Raw genomic sequence first — 22,261 nt, 5'->3', positions numbered from 1 at the left:
TACAACTAATCAGAAAGGTTATACATTAAGGGGTAGATTTAACAAGCAGCGAATGCTGCTTTATAGCCCTGAAGTTTCAGGTCTACCTGAAACTTAAGTTAAGAAGCAGCGGTCGTAAAAATGCTTGTGCAATGTTAAATGCAGACAGCGTATGTCCGCATTTAGCGATGTCCGCCCGGCATTTGTTAAATTGACCTCTAAGTATCATTTTAATTATATATGTAGCTCAAATAGACAATGTAGCATACGTTACAGCGCTGCGGAAACTGTTGGCGCTCTACAAATACCTGATGATAATAATAATAATACTGAAGCAAATTTAATAATAAAATATAATTGGAACGTTTTTTAAAATCTAAATGATGAATGAAAAAGTTTGGGTTTCATGTCCCTTTAATTTTTAGATTGTCACCCTGTGTCCATGCTCAGTACTATTGTTGGAGCCTAGGCAGCCGCTGATAGGTGGACACATGGAGCTCAAATTTGTGAACATAAAGTACTTACTGAACAGCAACTCCAAATCCCTGGACATTGGCACAAGAGAGTTTGTAAAAAAAAAAGTGCAGGTCTTAGCATTGAAATATGCTAGAGCCTATTATATGCATGCAATAAATCTATAGGACAGAGATGATATCATTAGCAAATACCACATTATTTTATTATGGCCACTATTTAAATATTTTTTATGTCTTACTAAAGAAACAAATATCACTATAAGCCTGTAATTTTGTGCCTGAGACTTTCAGCCTAATATATTTTGTAAACCCTTTCCAAGTATGAAGCTTAGATTTTTTTCTATTTCATTTGTAGTCACTTGCAGTGAGTGCATTGATTTGACCTTCCATGTTATTGGAAAAAAGCTTGCTTGGGCTAGTGAATGTCACACAGTGTTGCCATGTAAAATAAAAATGAATTATGTATACTATGTTATGACAGGTAAAAGCTTTACCAGATGATGAACACTGATATATAAATCATTTTAGAAGCTCCTCCTTCACTACTCTGCTAAAATTGTGTTTTGTTTCTTTTTCTTTTTTTTTATTTGTAGACAAACTAACCAGACTACTGCAGATTCTCCTGGAAGTTGTCCCAACTGATGAGAACATTTCTTGAGAAGCATTGAGACAAAAACACACATTTATTTGTTTTAATGGAAATGCAAATATTGTAGCTGGATTTTTAAAGTATGTGTATATAGTTTTGCTCTTGATATTGAGAATAGATACAGATGTATCAAGTGTATTGTATTTCTTATGATACTCATAGGAACTTTATTTCAGCTGCTATTTTATTTATTCCATAGAACTTTTATATGAATAATGCACCATGCAAACTGTTCATGATCTCTCTTGTGTGGGAAAGCTAAAAATAATTAATAACATATTCATTGTTTTAAAGGGCCATTCGAGTTGAAAAATAACACGCTCTAGTCATTTTAACACACAAAAGGGTTAAACACACAAATAAGTACAACTCTTGACAGGCAGAACACTGTTGGTCTCATGCAGAAACTGATGCTTATACAATCAGCGCTAGTTGCACAACTCAGCTATGTAACTAGAACTGCCGATTTAATCAGAGTCAGTTTCTGCTCGGTACGAGCAGTGCTCTGTGAGTCTCAAGAGGTACTTCTACTGTGTGTTTAACTGCTTTGTAGGGGATAAAAACATAGTAGAGCAGAGTCAATAGTCTTAAAATTACATGCTATAACAAATTACAGGATTATAATGTCCTTTAATTCCAGGGTTTATTTTTTCAGAACCCTGAATAACTGTTCAACTATACAATAGTTTTTTTAGAAATTGTCAAATTAGTATCTGTTAAGTAACTAGATCCACTGATGCACATTTATAAAACCATAAATACATTTAAATCCTGATATGGGAATATACTAACCATGCTCTGTGCCATTCAAAAATCATATGTTTGTACTATATTTAACACAGTAACAGTAACCTTTGGGATGCAAATATTTTCATATTAGTGATAAATTTAAAGTCCTGTAAGACATTAGTGGGTCCAAGGATATGTATGCTCGGTCAATAAATACATCTTTTTTAATAATAGAAAAACACAAGGTGCCCTGTTTGTTATGTTTCATAGTTTGCATCCTTTTATTTCTGATATTTTTGTGGTTTCCTTATTATTTTTTATGTTTGTTTGTTTTTAAATCATGAAATAAAAACACAAATGTATTCTGCATCTTACTGTGGAGTACTGGACCTCAGAGGTGGCAAATGAGAATTTTTACTTTAAGCATCATTTGATTATTGTGCACAAACTGACTGATCCACAAAATATTGGTGCATGGGCCAAAAAATGCTTGAAACTATAAAAAAGGGTAAAAACTTAAGATAGTTACAAATTATTTTGTGTGCCATTTTCAATAAATATTAATATATATTTATCACAACAGATTTGCATGAAATTTGTGACTCAAATTTTTTTTTATCTTCGATTGATAAATGTTTAACTTAGTACATATATATATATATATATATATATATATATATATATATATAAAATCAGAGGGAAGAAGTTCAATAAACTGCACAAAATGGTGTAAAACTATAAGCAAGATTCAGCGTGATATGTATCTCCTTCCTGTGATATATGAAAGTTCACTTGGTAGTGCAATATCAAACAGCAATGATGCAAACAAACAAACAGAGGCGGACTCTATCCCCGGTGTTACTGACACTAGCGGTGCTTAGTGGGACCTCCTAGAGCAATCCATGCCCAATTACAGCGATATGCTGTGCCCACTCACCGCTCTCCTAGTGCCTCCAGCGTCTGGAAAAACCACCGTGATCTCCGAAATCCTTTGGCTCTCTGCTTGTTCGAATACGGCGTTCCGCCGTGGTGCCGGGAGGAGTGTCCTCTCACGTGACCTTGTCACGGCCAATCGACTTGGTTGCTGTCGTAACCAGGCAACAGTATAGGTGAATCCAGCGTGTCAACAGGTGGTGCTAAATCTGCGAGCTTCTCCTCGCACTAGGGAATCCTGGTGCAAATTTAGACAACGAAAAAGAACTTTGATCCCAGGCGAGGTATTTAAAAGCACAAAAAGTCTTTATTCAATGCCACTTGTGGTAAAAGCATAAGGAGAGTACCAAAACACATAAAAAGAATATTCACACGAAAGCATAGGCTAACATGTTTCGGCCTGATGCCGTAGTCGTAGCTGGAGTAATGCAAGTGTGTGAAACATTTAAAGGGACATCTGTTCAATGATAGGTCACATAAAAACCAATCATGAACCTTCATTTTAAGTGTGTGAAATCAAACAATTAACCCGTTAGTTACCAGAAAGATACATAGAAAACATTGCACATCGTATTTACTTAGTTACAAGATGCATTCTTAAATTATAGACATTTTAGCCAGAAAGACAATTACATAAGTAATGTACATAAACTTTTAAACTTAAGTGCTATGTGATACAGTGTAAATATGTATCAAATAAATTGAGTCAAAGGGAGCAATGCAAAGGGAGCAATACTATTGCTAATACATTTATATATGGTCAAACTGGGACAATTACGAGTCTATATAACTTGGTAAAATGAACAATATTCTGCATATGGAATGGAATATCATATGCATGGAAATGATAATAAATAAATTGAAAAGGCTCAATTCCATGTAGAGCTAAAATAAAACTTTTCCCTTACTAAAATATCCAATGCACATGTTAATATCCACCCTCAATCCCTATATGCAGCACAGTGTTCATACACACTGTTATTCTAGAAACTGATATTCACAATTAAATGAGTGGGGATAAACTGATAAATAAATGAAGAATGTCAATCAATACAAAGCAACTCTTTCTTATTTTAGTTAATAACAAAAAACAAACAATAATAATGAAAATGTTAATGATAAATACTAGAATGGAGGGACGTAAGTGTAGATTTCAGCATAATAATAGTCATATGTGACTGTACATGTATATACTGTGTGAGAATGAATATAACACATTTTAGTATTTATATTTTAAATTTGTAGTTGTATTTGGTATTGAATGTTGACTGAAAATGCGATCAGTCCAAATGATAAACCTGATCTATTTCCAATAGTTAATTAAGTCATATTCTGAGTTGAGGCCCTTGGGCACGCGTGTTTGCAATCTGAAGATCCAAAACATTTCGCGTTTCCCCAAAGCCTCATCTCTATTACCGCCTCTTGGAGGGTGTTTAACCCATTCAATGGCTTGCCATTTTAGTGTGTTATTATTTTTATTGTGTATGTTTTTGAAATGTTTCACCAAGGGTGTGGTTGCTTCACCAGTCTTAATAGAGGAAAGATGATTCCTTATCCTCGTATTGACATCTGTCGTGGTGAGACCCACATATTGAAGGTTACATTGGATACAAGTTAGGACATAAATGACATAAGAGGATGTACAGTTGAGGCAAGACTCAATGCTAAACTCCTCCCCAGTCACTTTTGACTGAAATTTGTTTGAGAGGGTAGCAAATTCACACGGTCTACATCTGGACTTGCCACACCTGTACATCCCCCTGTGTCTAAGCCAAGACCCACTTGGGGGAACAGCTGGACTGGGAAGTTCAGAGGGAGACAAGTAGTTCCCTATGGTCTTACTCTTTCTGTAGGAACAGCGTAAACCTTGTTCCACACATTTAGTCAATTTGTTATCAGCTACTAGAAGTGCAAAATGTTTTTTCACTATTTTGCATATACTTCTATATTATTCGCTGTATTCAGTTACAAAAGTAACCTGGTCACTGTATGTGGACACAGATTTTTTGTTTTTGGACTGTTGTAACAATGTCTGTCTATCAAGTCGGTCTACTTGTGTTTGTGCTCTCTCCAATACATGCTTAGGATAACCCCTTTGTTTTAATCTCTCTTTCATTTCAGTTCTTTGCTTTATATAGGTTTTTTCCTCGGTACAATTTCTTTTGATCCGAATAAGCTGTCCCTTAGCAACAGCAAAAGGCACATGCCTAGGGTGACAACTCTTGGCATGTAAAATTGTATTTCTGGTAATGGGTTTCCTATACAGATCACTGACTATCTGTCCATCACTTCTATGCATTAAAGTGAGATCTAAGAAATTGATACAGGTTTCATGTTTTTCAAATGTAAATTCAAGTCCCATCGAATTGTTATTTAAACCTTGTACAAACAAATCCACAGATTCGGTTTCTCCCTGCCAAATAAATAGCAGGTCATCAATATAACGTCTATAAAAGACGATGTTATTCTTGTAAGCATTTCTATCTCCATAGATGTGGGACAGCTCCCACCAACCCATGAAAAGGTTGGCGTAAGAGGGGGCAAATTTGGCCCCCATGGCTGTCCCACATCTCTGGAGATAGAAGCTGCCCTCGAATCTGAAAAAATTGTGTGTCAAGAGAAAATATGCAACCCTCAATATAAAATCCACAAATTTTATAGAAAAGTTAGAATAACTTTTGAGGAAAAATGAGAGAGCCTGTATGCCTTGGTCATGTGGAATGGACGAGTAGAGGGCTGTAACATCTACTGTAACCCAAACATTGTTAGTATCCCAATGTAATGTCTCAATTAAATTAGCCAAGTCTTTGGTGTCTTTTAGGTAACTTTGTAAAGATATGACAAAGGGATTAAGTATGGCATCAAGCCATTGGGATAGGTGTTCCAACATGGAACCTATCCCACTCACTATTGGGCGACCTGTTACATTGGTAAGTGTTTTGTGCACCTTTGGAAGGTGGTGGAAGATGGGCACCACTGGGTTATGGACCAAAAGATAGTCATAGGTAGATTGATCAAGGTGCCCATCTTCCAACCCATCATCCAAAAGTGACATCAATTCCCTTTGGTATAAATTGGTGGGATCTCAAGTGAGGGGTTCATAGTTGTTAGTGTTATGAAGTTGTCTATAGGCTTCTTCAATGTACTTGTCTCTACTCATAACAACTACTGACCCCCCCTTATCCGCTGAGCGAATAACAATATCTTGGTTTTCACGTAATTCTAACAATGCTTGTTTCTCGGTTTTGCTGAGATTCTGTCTCTTAGATTGAACCACACTCCCTGATCGAATCGTGTCAGAAAGTCTAGTCAAATCTGCTTCTACTCTATGGTAGAAGGTTTCAAGAATTGACCCCCTACTCTGAATAGGGTAGAATTCAGAAGGATTCTTGAGGCCATTAAAGCTATTGACTATATCTCTATCATCAACAATATCTCCCTGTCTCCCCAAGTTCTCCAAGGCAATCACATCACATGTCTCCTCAAAATTTAAATTCAAAGTTGGATGTGGAGTGATGCCAGAGGTAACCACATTTTGTGTCATTCCTATAGAACCCTGCTCAATATCACTAAAATGTTTTTTAAGGGTTAAGTTACGTATCAATTTATTGATATCCAACATGGTGTGAAACAAATTGAAATTACATGTTGGCGCAAAGTTTAAACCATAACTTAATACCCTTAATTGTGTTTCTGATAGATTATAAGCAGAGAGATTAATAACATTATTTACTTGTATTTTGTGTTCCTGTTCCCCCTCCGTGGGTATCTCTCTTGCTTCTCTTGGCCTATTCCTGTTTTCTCTGTTGGTTTGTAAAAAACCTGTTCAAAAACTTGTCGATCTACGCTAGTATTAGTAGTGGTAGGTACAATTTGTGTAGTAGTAGTGTGACTGATATATTTGGACCCTGAGTTTGTATGTGGGGGTGCTTTCTTGTTGGTTTGCTCTTTCGGTCTCACTGTTTGGCTATTGGTGTACTGATCTTGCGTGGGAAACTGAATCGTAACCTGTTTTTCAGGGATCTTGTTTTTGAGTATACCTTTTGTTGTTACAGGTGTATCCTCACTGCTATACGCACCAATATCTTCACCTGATTCTCCTTCACTATCTGAAGTACCAGAAAGTGTTGTCTCCTTATTGGAGGCCCCTTGTCTGCCACCCCTACCTCTACTCCTACTCCTGGATCTCCCCCTTCGATTAAATCTCCTATTTTGATTACTCTGTTGGTGATGCCAATTATAGACTACCTTACAACTACAAATTTAAAATATAAATACTAAAATGTGTTATATTCATTCTCACACAGTATATACATGTACAGTCACATATGACTATTATTATGCTGAAATCTACACTTACGTCCCTCCATTCTAGTATTTATCATTAACATTTTCATTATTATTGTTTGTTTTTTGTTATTAACTAAAATAAGAAAGAGTTGCTTTGTATTGATTGACATTCTTAATTTATTTATCAGTTTATCCCCACTCATTTAATTGTGAATATCAGTTTCTAGAATAACATTGTGTATGAACACTGTGCTGCATATAGGGATTGAGGGTGGATATTAACATGTGCATTGGATATTTTAGTAAGGGAAAAGTTTTATTTTAGCTCTACATGGAATTGAGCCTTTTCAATTTATTTATTATCATTTCCATGCATATGATATTCCATTCCATTTGCAGAATATTTTTCATTTTACCAAGTAATATAGACTCTTAATTGTCCCAGTTTGACCATATATAAATGTATTAGCAATAGTATTGCTCCCTTTGCATTGCTCCCTTTGACTCGATTTATTTGATACATATTTACACTGTATCACATAGCACTTAAGTTTAAAAGTTTATGTACATTACTTATGTAATTGTCTTTCTGGCTAAAATGTCTATAATTTAAGAATGCATCTTGTAACTAAGTAAATACGATGTGCAATGTTTTCTATGTATCTTTCTGGTAACTAACGGGTTAATTGTTTGATTTCACACACTTAAAATGAAGGTTCATGATTGGTTTTTATGTGACCTATCATTGAACAGATGTCCCTTTAAATGTTTCACACGCTTGCATTACTCCAGCTACGACTACGGCATCAGGCCGAAACATGTTAGCCTATGCTTTCGTGTGAATATTCTTTTTATGTGTTTTGGTACTCTCCTTATGCTTTTACCACAAGTGGAATTGAATAAAGACTTTTTGTGCTTTTAAATACCTCGCCTGGGATCAAAGTTCTCTTTCGCTGTCTATATATATATATATATATATATATATATATATATATATATATATAGTTTATTTTGTGTATGTGTGGACATTTTTAAATAGAAATGTAATCTATAGGAATTTTCACTAGTCCTGAATAAGTAAGAGAGTACAGATGGTAAAATTAATCTTTTGTCTGTCTTTTAAATGATGAATGGAATAATATCTTTTTCATTAGAACAGTAACTTTTTTTTAGATCTCACTGGTAAACTATAGTAATATGTTCCTATGTTTATATTTGTATATATATATATATATATATATACATATATATATATATATATATATATATATATATATATATATATATATATATATATATACACAAAACATGGGGTGGGGTCAGCACTCTCAGGCCGGACCGGGTACACATCCCATGACCCTGCAACATGCACAGCCCTGGGTGCAAACCAGCACTCTCAGGAAGCTGTACTGTCACCAGAGCCACAGGCAGTTAACCCCGGTCAGGCCTGGGTGCAAGGCCCAAACAAGGAAAATTACAAAAAATAATATTTTTTAATATAAACACACAGAAAAAGTCCAGCACTCACTCACAAGCTCTCAACTAAGATAAAAAGCAGCAATGGAAGAATCAGTTACCGCATCTGGCCAAATGGGAAAAGCCCAGGTACCTCGTCAAGGTTTCTTCCAATAAACCTGGGTCCCTAAACAGCCACACAATGCAGGCTCACAATCAAACAACTGTGAAAAAAAGCAACTGTGAAAAAATGGAGGGTGCACAGGCTTATGTAATTTCGCAAACATATACAAAACATGGGGTGGGGTCAGCACTCTCAGGCCGGACTGGGTACACATCCCATGACCCTGCAACATGCACAGCCCTGGGTGCAAACCAGCACTCTCAGGAAGCTGTACTGTCACCAGAGCCACAGGCAGTTAACCCCAGTCAGGCCTGGGTGCAAGGCCCAGACAAGGAAAATTACAAAAAATAATATTTTTTAATATAAACACTCAGAAAAAGTCCAGCACTCACTCACAAGCTCTCAACTAAGATAAAAAGCAGCAATGGAAGAATCAGTTACCGCATCTGGCCAAATGGGAAAAGCCCAGGTACCTCGTCAAGGTTTCTTCCAATAAACCTGGGTCCCTAAACAGCCACACAATGCAGGCTCACAATCAAACAACTGTGAAAAAAAGCAACTGTGAAAAAATGGAGGGTGCACAGGCTTATGTAATTTCCCAAACATATACAAAACATGGGGTGGGGTCAGCACTCTCAGGCCGGACCGGGTACACATCCCATGACCCTGCAACATGCACAGCCCTGGGTGCAAACCAGCACTCTCAGGAAGCTGTACTGTCACCAGAGCCACAGGCAGTTAACCCCAGTCAGGCCTGGGTGCAAGGCCCAAACAAGGAAAATTACAAAAAATAATATTTATATATATATATAAGTGTATAGGACTGACGTTTCTCTGGAGCAAGGGATTGTGGTAGAGATATGCAAATTAATTTAACAATGCATCATCTTATTCCCTCCTTTATTCAATAAAATAATTATGCCAGTCCAGTACTACTCTACTTTACTATGTACGTTTAATACACAGGAAAAGGTATAGCAAGAGAAAGCACATTATAAATTTCTTCTGGGCTGGCTCCAGTGGAAATTGACCAGTAGTAATTCTAATTATAATGTAGATTAGTAATTCAACTGCAACATTCAGTGATATAATTAGATAAAACTATGGAAATTATTATATTGGTAAATTGTAAAAGCAAAATAAGATTTTTCACATTGATAGTCATTTTCCTTTTTGAAGTAAAACAAATTGATATATTGATATGTGAAGATGTAAAAAAATATTTTCCCAATATAGGTAAATATTGTTTAACCCATTCCTACCTATGCTAATCGGATAATTTATTATTTTTTGATTTCTTCACATTCTTATTTAAACACATTAGAGTCTTTCATAAAAATTACATATTTGTAAATTAATTTATATAGGGCTAGATTACAAGTGGAGTATTAAGTAGAAGGATAAAAGAGGGCGACTCCTAGTGCAGATCAGTGAGTACAATAATCATCCACTGGTAGATACCAATAAAATGGATACTCACATATCATAAAGCACTCTGTAGTGCAAATGTAGCAAGCTGGGTATATTATAGTTGTCCAGCGCACATTAATACCAAGGCTTGTTCCAGGATCCTTAAGGATGGTGAATGATGAACAGGAGACTCCAGTAGTAAAAGATTACATTATAATCCAAGAATAAAAAACAGTTTCACAGATAAAATATAAAACAATGTCATCAGTAAAACACGCTACGCGTTTCTCAGCGCTAACCATGCTGTTTCCTCAGGCAGGTAGTGGAGTATTAAGTTAGTGCGTGTCACAATAAGGAATATCTCAATAGCACCAACTTGCGCAAATGTTACAAGTTAAACGGGTGCACTCAAGCACAAACAGAATTAGTGCAACTGAAAAGCATGGGGCCGATTTATCATCGGTCTGTTCGACATGATCCTCTCAGCGAATCATGTCCGACAGACATCTATGAATGATGACAGCATACACTGTCGGCATTTATCATTGCACAAGCAGTTCTTGTGAACTGCTTGTGCAATGCTGCCCCCTGCAGATCTGCGGCCAATCGGCCGCTAGCAGGGGGTATCAATCAATCGTATAGGATCGGGTGGATTGCAGACCGGAGCCTGAGGCAGCGCACCAGTTATGGAGCAGCACGGAAACAGGGGCATCAGGGGACATTTGGCCCTTGATAAATCAACCCCTAGTGTAAAGAGTAAGGGGTAAAAAAAATGTGCACCAAACACAACATAAATACCATAAATACACTAAAATAAAGTTTTACACTCATACACTTTCTGATAAAGATTATTTGTATAAATAATAATAACATTTTTTTATAAGGGTTAAAAGTAATATGGTATGTGACAATGTATTTGACTGGAAAGGGCTATACTGTTTGTGTGTGTATGTGTGTGTGTCTAAAAACTTTTTAAATAATTTTAATATTTACTATGTTTAACTTGTTTTTTACTGTAAATATTTTACAATTCAATGCTCTTCATTTAGAAGAAAATTTTATTTTTATATTTCAAATATTTTTATATATATATAATTATTATTACTATAATTTATTTGTATAGGGCCACAAAATTCCATAGTGCTAGGTACAATGATAGGGGTATACAATGACAAGGATTTGTGATAAAATACAAAACATAACAAAACTAAACAAATCTAGTACAGGAGGAAGAGGGCCCTGCTCCATAGAGCCCACAGTCTATAAGTTTAGGGTGTAGAGACATAAGGTTTGGATAGCTTGTCACATCGGTTGTAGTTGCAGCAGTAAGTCAGGCAGCACGTACATGTGCTTCTGATGAAGCGCATGTACGCATGTGCGAAACCCGTCAGATACGGGGCTCACCTTGTTGTACATGAAGGCCTGTATCCAATAAACTTATGGATATACTTTGGGACTCAGTGTTTTTCTTTCCTCTCCTTAAGTTCATGTATTAGTTTGGCTAGGATGAGCGATGGAGGAGAAATGGTAAGACTCTCTGAATAGGTGGGTTTTCAAGGATAATCTGAAGCTATACAAGGTAGGAGACAGTCCTATGGAGCAATTTAGAGAGTTCCAGAGGACAGGAGCAGCATGTGAGAAGTATTCGAGACAGGAATGGGATGTAGAAATAACAGGAGTGGAGAGATGTAAGTCAGAGGTTGATCAAAGAGGACGGGATGGGGAATATTTCATGATGGAAGCGGAAATATAGTTGTGAGTTAGACTGTTGAGTGCTTTGTTAAGTTAAGGTTAATACTTTAAATTGTATTCTGGAGTGTATGGCGAGCCAGTGTAGAGATTGGCAGAATGGAGCAGCTGATGTAGATCGTTGACTTAGGTGGATGAATCTAGCAGAAGCATTGATAATAGATTGGAGGGAGGAGAGGCAGTGTTTTGGAAGGGCATTTAGAAGTAGATTGCAATAATCAATGCATGATAACATGAGGGAATAAATTACTATTCTGAAAACAAATTCTGGAAAAGTTGCATAGGTTTGAACGGTAGAAGATATCCAAGAGGAAATTGCAGAGAGGCAGTTGGAAATCTGGTTGAGTAAAGAGGAACAGATATAAGGAGAGGAAAGATAGATTTGGGTATCATCAGAATATAAATGGTACTGGAATCCAAAGGAGGCTATACATTTTCCAAAGGAGGGATGTATAGAGAGAGAAAGGCAAGGGACCGAAGACAGAGCCTTGCGGTACTCCAACTGATAGAGGCATAGGTTCAGAAGTTATGTTGTTAAAGGAAACTGAAAATGAGTGGTTTGAAAGATATGAGGCAAACCAGGAGAGGGCTGTGTCTCAGATGCCAAATTAATGTAGTATTTTTAGGAGGAGAGGATGGTCGACTGTGTCAAATGCAGTGGACAGGTCAAGAAGAATTAGTTATTAGTAGTGGCCTTTTGCTTTAGCTGATAACAGGTCATTTGTTACTTTATTAAGAGTGATTTCTGTTGAGTGTTTAGTGCGGAACCAGATTGTAGTGGATCAAGTAAGGAGTTAGTTGTGAGAAATTGAGTTAGCCGATTATAGACCAGTCGTTCAAATCATTTTAAAGCAAAGGGAAGTAAGGAGACCGGTCGATAGTTAGAAGGGGCAGAGGGGTTAAGTGAGGGCTTTTTTAGGATTGGTATGATTCAATCATGCTTGAATGTTTCAGGAAATGTGCCAGTGGTGAGAGATTGGTTAAAGAGATGAGTTAGGATAGGGCATAGTGAAGCAGAGAGAGAGGGAAGAAGTTGTGAAGGAATATGGTCAAGTGAGCAGGATGTGAGATGAGCCAAAGATAGGAGTACAGAGACTTCTTTCTCTGTTACAGAAGGAAGTAGCATAGAGCTTTGTTAATAGAAGGGTTGGGTAGGAGTGCTGGGTTTGAGGGGTGTGAGGTGCAGATATCTTTTCTAATGGTGTCAATTTTGTTTTTAAAGTGATCAGCAATAATTTGAGAAGTGAAGTTGGTAGTGGGCAGGGATGCAGGCTGATGTAGAAGGGAGTTAAAGGTTGAGAACTGCTTTCTGGGGTTGGATGCGTGAGATGACACAAGGTAGGAGAAATAGACTTGTTTGGCCAGGCTGAGCGCAGAGTTGTAGGACTTAAGGATGAATTTATAATACCGGAAGTCAGCACAGGGGCATGATTTCCTCCACTGCCGTTCAGCAGCCCGTGAACATCACTGAAGATATCTGGTCTGTATGGTGTGCCATGGTTGCCGTTGACTGATTGATGTACGGGGAACAGTGGAGGGTGCAGCTTTGTCAAGTGTTGATTTTAGTGACAAATTATACTGTAAAGCCACAAGGTTTGGTCAAGAGGGGGATGAAATGTCGGAGATCAGAGGATTCAGTTTAGTGGAAAAGTTTGTGAGATCCAAGTAATTTAAATTCCTGTAAGGTAGCAGTTTTTTGGGGGCTTGCAAAGATGTAGCAGGTAGAGTAAGAGAGAAAGTTAGTAGATGGTGGCCAGAGAGAGGAAAGGGGAAGTTAAAGATTTTGGAAATGGCACAGAGATTAGTGAAGACCAAGTTTATGGAGTTGCCTTCACAGGCCAAAATAGGTGGTAAGGAATAGAAGTTTATAGGCAGCAGGCATGTTAGGATTACCAACGGGTATGTTAAATTCCCCTAATATGAGAGAAGAGACATAAGAAGAGAGAAAATGTGGAAGCCAGGCTTCAAAGTTGTCCAGAAAAGAAGAGGCGGATAGCATAAACATCAAAAGATGAAAAGGAAAGAGAGGGGGTGAAAGAATGCAGTAAAAGGTACTATGTGGAGACAGGAGAATTCCTACTCCCCCTCCTTGTTTGTCTCCTGGCCTGGGAGTGCGACTGAAGTGCAGGCCACCAAAGGACAGAGAGGCTACAGCAGTTGTAGCACTGCGGAATCTGTTCTGAAGTGCTGCGGAATCTGTTGGTACTTTACAAATAACCGATGATAATAATAATAATATCTGTATATTTTACAAAACATTTTCTTCTATGTGAAGAACATTGGAATGTAAAAAATGTATAACTACCTTTTGGGGGGTTTTCAGAGCACTCTATTGAAGTCTACAGAGGGAAGAAGTTAATGCAGTCTTGTAATCCAAAGTCCTGAAGTTAGCGACATTCGGTTTTCGCTTGCACGCAAGCAGCTTACTTTCAACTTGTAATATGCGCACTAACCGCTCATGTTAAAAGTTTACTTTGAGCGGTGTTTGAGCGTGAGTGAAATCTTTTTTAGTGCACCACTTGTAATCTGGCTCATAATCTGTAAAATACTATTGATACACATATATTAGTTAAGTAAAGCTAAATGTTAGCACTTAAGAAAACTAATACACCAAAAAAGAAGTCTTTTTACATTATTATATATACTGTATATATAAAAACTACTACAAATTATTTTAGAAGGCCTGCATTTTGCTCAGTATAGTTATGCTTCCTGATTTCAGATAAAATTCTGTTATATTTGATTAGTGTACTTTGGCCAAGGTTTAGAATTGACAATGTCAAAAAGATTAAGTAGCTATGCATAGTGAGTAAAAATGGTATACGTCTGCTGAAATATTCTGCTATGTAAGGAACCGGAGTGTGAAAAATTAATGTTTCCTTGTTGGGTTAGTGCACATGAGAATATGTGATAGGGTTTGCAGACAACTTGGGTATTCATTTTTTCCCCACTTGTTTTGCTCCTTTGACTTCTATGGGGGCATACGTTAACACAAATATTCTAACTAATTTTGCGCTTGTCGGTTTATTTTAAACTCATAATACGAACACAACCTGACAAGCACAATAGGATTACTTCTAGTGCAGTTAATGCTTAAACTGGAGCATTACATAGAGCAGCCTCCACCCGCAATCTGTCCCTCAATGTTTACACCAGCCTCAGATATAATATGTTTTACCAATGTAGCAATAGAAAAACGGAGGAACAAAAGAAGAGCTATTGAGTAGCAGAAGACAGATGTCTGGAAGAAAAAGTTCTGGATTCAAGAGAAATGAAATCCAAAATTTTTATTTCATGATTCAGATACAGAATAACATTTAAAACAACATTCCAATTTACTTCTATTATTTAATTTGCTTCATTCTTTATATATCCTTTGTTGAAGAAATAGCAATACATATGGCTGATCCAATTAAACAAGGCATAAAAAAAACAAAGGGAAATATAAAGATAATCAATACAAAAATAAAACTATGTAATAGCGCACAAAGAGATCCCAATTATTATAACTGGAGTCGGTATTACCTTGATAATCTTTAGTACACGGCACCATGGAGAGTAGGTAGTGATCAGAAGAGAAGATATTGCCAAAGTCCAGTCAGTTAACCATGCCAAAACAAAGTACATGAATCCAAATGGTAGGCGCATTGTGGCAATGAAGATGACCCCTCAAATATAAAAAAAACTAATTTATTATTCAAATTAATAAAAGCATAACAGCCAAACAGCTGATGTCAGCACACTTAAAACAAACACACAAGTTGTGCGGTCAAGAAAAAATGCGGACGCTTTTCATGCACATGCACACTCGGTCACTGCATGATTGCAGTCATGACCAGCTTTATAGCAATTTCTTAAAGGTAAATTACCTATTTTACAAAATAGTGTTACTATATTCAATACATTTACACTATGCAATAAACAGGTTGTAAAGATACTTAATATTGATACATTATAATTTGTCGGAAGAAAAAAATTACATATATGTGTTACTATGTGTTTAATTAAACGGCTCATTCTGTATCATTCTATATCCGATATATATATATTCAGAATCACTCTCCAAGTGTAATAGCAATTTATATATTTACTTAGCTGATATGTCTTTAATGAAAGTTACGATGCAATATTACTCAAAAACTATTTTCTAATTCATCAGATAAATAATTCCGCTTAACTAAATGTTCTAAATATCTATAATGTAGATGTTACTAATTAAGTATACATTTTATACATGATCAGGATAAATATTGAACATTCATTTGTTCGTTTAGATCTGCTAGTGATTTAGGCATTTAAAATCACAGCAATATATAGATATTAAGTACCCAGAAAAAATCAATAATATATGAAAAAAAAAATTCTTATTCCCCTATTGATTCAGTGATTTGTTCCTAACAGTGATTACAAGTCATACCAAGTTGAAGACTAAGACCTAATTCGTCAAAAAAATAGAGATATTCAGCTTAATTTGATACACTGTGTACCTATGCATTTATGCATTTAAGCATACACATATATATTAGAGCATGTGCAAAGAATCTTTCATAGACAGTTCTCAGATAAATAGATCTAAATCTTTCCTCATTTTGAGTCCCTGAGGACTACTAGTTTTGAGGGAGATAATCCAAAAGACTTCTCTTTGTTCAATTTGTCCTCCGTATTTCCACCACATTTCCACATAGAAATGTGATCAATTCCCTGTATTTTTACCATGGTTGCCTCTGAATTATGAAAAGAGGAGGTGGTGGTGTAGGAGCTACCTATGAGGTCTTAGCTAAAATCCCTATATTGTCTTTATAATCTCAAAATATAGACTGATATGAATATATAGAAAACAAAGGGGGTGGGACAAGCGCTCCAATATAGAGCCGACCAGAAAATGGTTGCAAAAATAAAATTAGTAATATACTATAAAAGGATTTTAGGATACCCAAGATAGGTGTTTACACATTTTTATGGGTTTTTTTAAGAACATTTTATGGCTGGTGGTCATTGGGGAGCGAACCTTGTGCTCTATAAAAGGTATATTGATGATATCTTCCTGATCTGGAGAGGCGATCAAGAAATTTTGGAGTTGTTTCTTGAGGATATGAATTCCAATACCTTAGGCCTTGGTTTCACACACGAACACAGTACTAAAATATTAAATTTTTTAAATATTGAAGAAGTAGAGATTGTTAATAATCTAATAAAAACTAAAACATACTTCAAGCCCATTGACTCCAACAACTTCATTCATTATAATAGCTGCCACCTCAATAGGTGGAAGGATAACATCCCTAAGAGCCAATTCCTTAGAGTAAGAAAAAATTGTACAGACATAGAATCCTATGATACACAATCAACTATACTACTAAATAGGTTTATAGATAAAGGATACAATCAGGGAAAAATTAAAGACACTATAACATCAGTTAGGAAAATAGACAGATCTAGCCTGCTCCATAAAAAGAAAGCAAATAAAATAAAAAACAAAGTTCCTTCTGAGGCAAGTTCATTAAATTCCATAAATCCTATGTTTGTACCTTTTATCACTGAATATAATTCACTCCATAGAGAAATTGGAACTATTCTTAATAAACATTGGCATTATATTCAAAAAGATCCAATATTAGGAGACCAAGTGAAGAAACATCCAGGTCTCATATTTAAAAAGGCAAAAAACCTTAAAAGCTATTTGTCACCAAGTGAATTCAAAAATCCCACAGGCAAATTAGTAGACAGAGATTTAAAAAGAGAAAAACTATCTGTTTTTTTCCCATGCCACACATGTAAATCATGTAAATCGAGCAGCAAAATCAAGAAAATAGTTTCTACTAATGCACAGTTCACTTTTTCAATCAGAGATATCATCAAATGCAATGATTCCAATGTTATATACTGTATCAAATGCTCATGTAATTTATTTTACATTGGACAAACAAGTCGTTTACTAAGAGACAGAATTAGAGAACACATTTGGAACATTGAACACAATACCACTAAAACAATACTTTATCAGCACGTTACGGAGATCCATCAAGGAGATATAGGCTGTTTCCAATTTTGGGGAATTTTAAAGATTCAACCCAATACTAGGGGGGTAACATTGAAAAAAATACTTCTAAAAAAGAAAAGGAAACTGAACTGATTTTAAACTTCAAAACATTACATCCATATGGACTTAATAGTTCTATTGATCTAAATACACTTATCTAAATTAATTTAAAAAATCTTTTTTATTATTTTTTATTTTAATAATCACTAGAAACAATTTTTTGTAAAATAAACACTTACACTTTATCACATATACAGAGTTTATTCAAAATAATAAAACCTCTATGCTTCTATCATTGTCTAAGATTAATAAAAACACTTTTTCTCCTATAGCTGTATATAATAGCTTTGAACTAGTACACTCTTAAACACTTTGTTCACAATACACTATGTAACCACTGAGTAAAAGGTATTTATACTCTTTTTTTCTAAATTAGATTCTACCTCAATATTATATATTAGTATAGAGATAGAATTTTTAGAGCACAAATCCAAGAAACAACCCCACTCTATATCTTAACTAAGGCCTAGATTTGGAGTTTGGCGTTAGCTGTGAAAACCAGCGTTAGAGGCTCCTAACGCTGGTTTTGGCCGCCCGCTGGTATTTGGAGTCAGTGATTAAAGGGTCTAACGCTCACTTTTCAGCCGCAATTTTTCCATACCGCAGATCCCCTTACGTCAATTGTGTATCCTATCTTTTCAATGGGATCTTCCTAACGCCGGTATTTAGAGTCGTTTCTGAAGTGAGCGTTAGAGCTCTAACGACAAATCTCCAGCCGCAGGAAAATAGCAGTAGTTAAGAGCTTTCTGGGCTAACGCCGGTTCATAAAGCTCTTAACTACTGTACCCTAAAGTACACTAACACCCATAAACTACCTATGTACCCCTAAACCGAGCTCCCCCCACATCGCCGCCACTCGATTAAATTTTTTTAACCCCTAATCTGCCGACCGCCACCTACGTTATACTTATGTACCCCTAATCTGCTGCCCCTAACCCCGCCGACCCCTGTATTACATTTATTAACCCCTAACCTGCCCCCCACAACGTCGCCGCCAGCTACTTAAAATAATTAACCCCTAATCTTCCGACCGCAAAGCGCCGCCACCTACGTTATCCCTATGTACCCCTAATCTGCTGCCCCTAACACCGCCGACCCCTATATTATATTTATTAACCCCTAATCTGCCCCCTTCAACGTCGCCGACACCTGCCTACACTTATTAACCCCTAATCTGCCGAGCGGACCTGAGCGCTACTATAATAAATGTATTAACCCCTAATCCGCCTCACTAACCCTATAATAAATAGTATTAACCCCTAATCTGCCCTCCCTAACATCGTCGACACCTAACTTCAATTATTAACCCCTAATCTGACGACCGGAGCTCACCGCTACTATAATAAATGGATTAACCCCTAAAGCTAAGTCTAACCCTAACTCTAACACCCCCCTAAGTTAAATATAATTTAAATCTAACGAAATAAATTAACTCTTATTAAATAAATTATTCCTATTTAAAGCTAAATACTTACCTGTAAAATACATCCTAATATAGCTACAATATAAATTATAATTATATTATAGCTATTTTAGGATTAATATTTATTTTACAGGCAACTTGGTAATTATTTTAACCAGGTACAATAGCTATTTAATAGTTACCTAGTTAAAATAATAACAAATTTACCTGTAAAATAAATCCTAACCTAAGATATAATTAAACCTAACACTACCCTATCAATAAATTAATTAAATAAACTACCTACAATTACCTACAATTAACCTAACACTACACTATCAATAAATTAATTAAACACAATTCCTACAAATAAATACAATTAAATAAACTAGCTAAAGTACAAGAAATAAAAAAGAACTAAGTTACAAAAAATAAAAAAATATTTACAAACATAAGAAAAATATTACAACAATTTTAAACTAATTACACCTACTCTAAGCCCCCTAATAAAATAACAAAGCCCCCCAAAATAAAAAAATCCCTACCCTATTCTAAATTAAAAAAGGTAAAAGCTCTTTTACCTTACCAGCCCTGAACAGGGCCCTTTGCGGGGCATGCCCCAAGAATTTCAGCTCTTTTGCCTGTAAAAAAAAACATACAATACCCCCCCCCCAACACTACAACCCACCACCCACATACCCCTAATCTAACCCAAACCCCCCTTAAATAAACCTAACACTAAGCCCCTGAAGATCTTCCTACCTTGTCTTCACCATCCAGGTTCACCGATCCGTCCTGAAGAGCTCCTCCGATGTCCTGATCCAAGCCCAAGCGGGGGGCTGAAGAGGTCCATGATCCGGTCAAAGTCTTCATCCAAGCGGGGCAGAAGAGGATCTTCCATCCGATTGAAGTCTTCATCCAAGCAGCATCCATCCAGGAGCGAAGCGGCAGGATCCTGAAGACCTCCAGCGCGGAACATCCATCCGGCCCGACGACTGAACGACGAATGACTGTTCCTTTAAGGGACGTCATCCAAGATGGCGTCCCTCGAATTCCGATTGGCTGATAGGATTCTATCAGCCAATCGGAATTAAGGTAGGAATTTTCTGATTGGCTGATGGAATCAGCCAATCAGAATCAAGTTCAATCCGATTGGCTGATCCGATCAGCCAATCAGATTGAGCTCGCATTCTATTGGCTGATCGGAACAGCCAATAGAATGCGAGCTCAATCTGATTGGCTGATTGGATCAGCCAATCGGATTGAACTTGATTCTGATTGGCTGATTCCATCAGCCAATCAGAAAATTCCTACCTTAATTCCGATTGGCTGATAGAATCCTATCAGCCAATCGGAATTCGAGGGACGCCATCTTGGATGACGTCCCTTAAAGGAACAGTCATTCGTCGTTCAGTCGTCGGGCCTGGATGGATGTTCCGCGCTGGAGGTCTTCAGGATCCTGCCGCTTCGCTCCGGATGGATGCTGCTTGGATGAAGACTTCAATCGGATGGAAGATCCTCTTCTGCCCCGCTTGGATGAAGACTTTGACCGGATCATGGACCTCTTCAGCCCCCTGCTTGGGCTTGGATCAGGACATCGGAGGAGCTCTTCAGGACGGATCGGTGAACCTGGATGGTGAAGACAAGGTAGGAAGATCTTCAGGGGCTTAGTGTTAGGTTTATTTAAGGGGGGTTTGGGTTAGATTAGGGGTATGTGGGTGGTGGGTTGTAATGTTGGGGGGGGGGCATTGTATGTTTTTTTTTTACAGGCAAAAGAGCTGAAATTCTTGGGGCATGCCCCGCAAAGGGCCCTGTTCAGGGCTGGTAAGGTAAAAGAGCTTTTACCTTTTTTAATTTAGAATAGGGTAGGGAATTTTTTATTTTGGGGGGCTTTGTTATTTTATTAGGGGGCTTAGAGTAGGTGTAATTAGTTTAAAATTGTTGTAATATATTTCTTATGTTTGTAAATATTTTTTTTATTTTTTGTAAATTAGTTCTTTTTTATTTTTTGTACTTTAGCTAGTTTATTTAATTGTATTTATTTGTAGGAATTGTGTTTAATTAATTTATTGATAGTGTAGTGTTAGGTTAATTGTAGGTAATTGTAGGTAGTTTATTTAATTAATTTATTGATAGGGTAGTGTTAGGTTTAATTATATCTTAGGTTAGGATTTATTTTACAGGTAAATTTGTTATTATTTTAACTAGGTAACTATTAAATAGCTATTGTACCTGGTTAAAATAATTACCAAGTTGCCTGTAAAATAAATATTAATCCTAAAATAGCTATAATATAATTATAATTTATATTGTAGCTATATTAGGATGTATTTTACAGGTAAGTATTTAGCTTTAAATAGGAATAATTAATTTAATAAGAGTTAATTTATTTCGTTAGATGTAAATTATATTTAAGTTAGGGGGGTGTTAGTGTTAGGGTTAGACTTAGCTTTAGGGGTTAATCCATTTATTATAGTAGCGGTGAGCTCCGGTCGTCAGATTAGGGGTTAATAATTGAAGTTAGGTGTCGGCGATGTTAGGGAGGGCAGATTAGGGGTTAATACTATTTATGATAGGGTTAGTGAGGCGGATTAGGGGTTAATAACTTTATTATAGTAGCGCTCAGGTCCGCTCGGCAGATTAGGGGTTAATAAGTGTAGGCAGGTGTCGGCGACGTTGTGGGGGGCAGATTAGGGGTTAATAAATATAATATAGGGGTCGGCGGTGTTAGGGGCAGCAGATTAGGGGTACATAGGGATAACGTAGGTGGCGGCGCTTTACGGTCGGAAGATTAGGGGTTAATTATTGTAGGTAGGTGGAGGCGACGTTGGGGGTGGCAGATTAGGGGTTTATAAATATAATATAGGGGTCGGCGGTGTTAGGGGCAGCAGATTAGGGGTACATAGGGATAACGTAGGTTGCGGCGGTTTACGGAGCGGCAGATTAGGGGTTAAAAAAAATATGC

The 22,261-nt window shown here is 36.6% G+C and overlaps 1 protein-coding gene across 1 annotated transcript in view; it reads left to right on the top strand.

Annotated features, from left to right (window-relative positions):
- The window catches only part of SLC7A11 (solute carrier family 7 member 11), a 432,997-nt gene extending 430,582 nt beyond the window's left edge, over positions 1-2,415 (top strand). Inside the window, exon 12 of the mRNA XM_053703668.1 lies at positions 1,049-2,415. Coding sequence (XP_053559643.1) covers positions 1,049-1,113 — 65 coding nt within the window. The 3' untranslated portion in view covers positions 1,114-2,415. The remainder of the gene's footprint in view (positions 1-1,048) is intronic.
- Positions 2,416-22,261: the final 19,846 nt, after the last annotated feature.

The sequence above is a fragment of the Bombina bombina genome, chromosome 2, assembly GCF_027579735.1.
Source record: "Bombina bombina isolate aBomBom1 chromosome 2, aBomBom1.pri, whole genome shotgun sequence".
In the NCBI taxonomy this organism is placed as follows: domain Eukaryota; kingdom Metazoa; phylum Chordata; class Amphibia; order Anura; family Bombinatoridae; genus Bombina; species Bombina bombina.
This window is presented reverse-complemented; position numbering and strand designations above follow the sequence as displayed.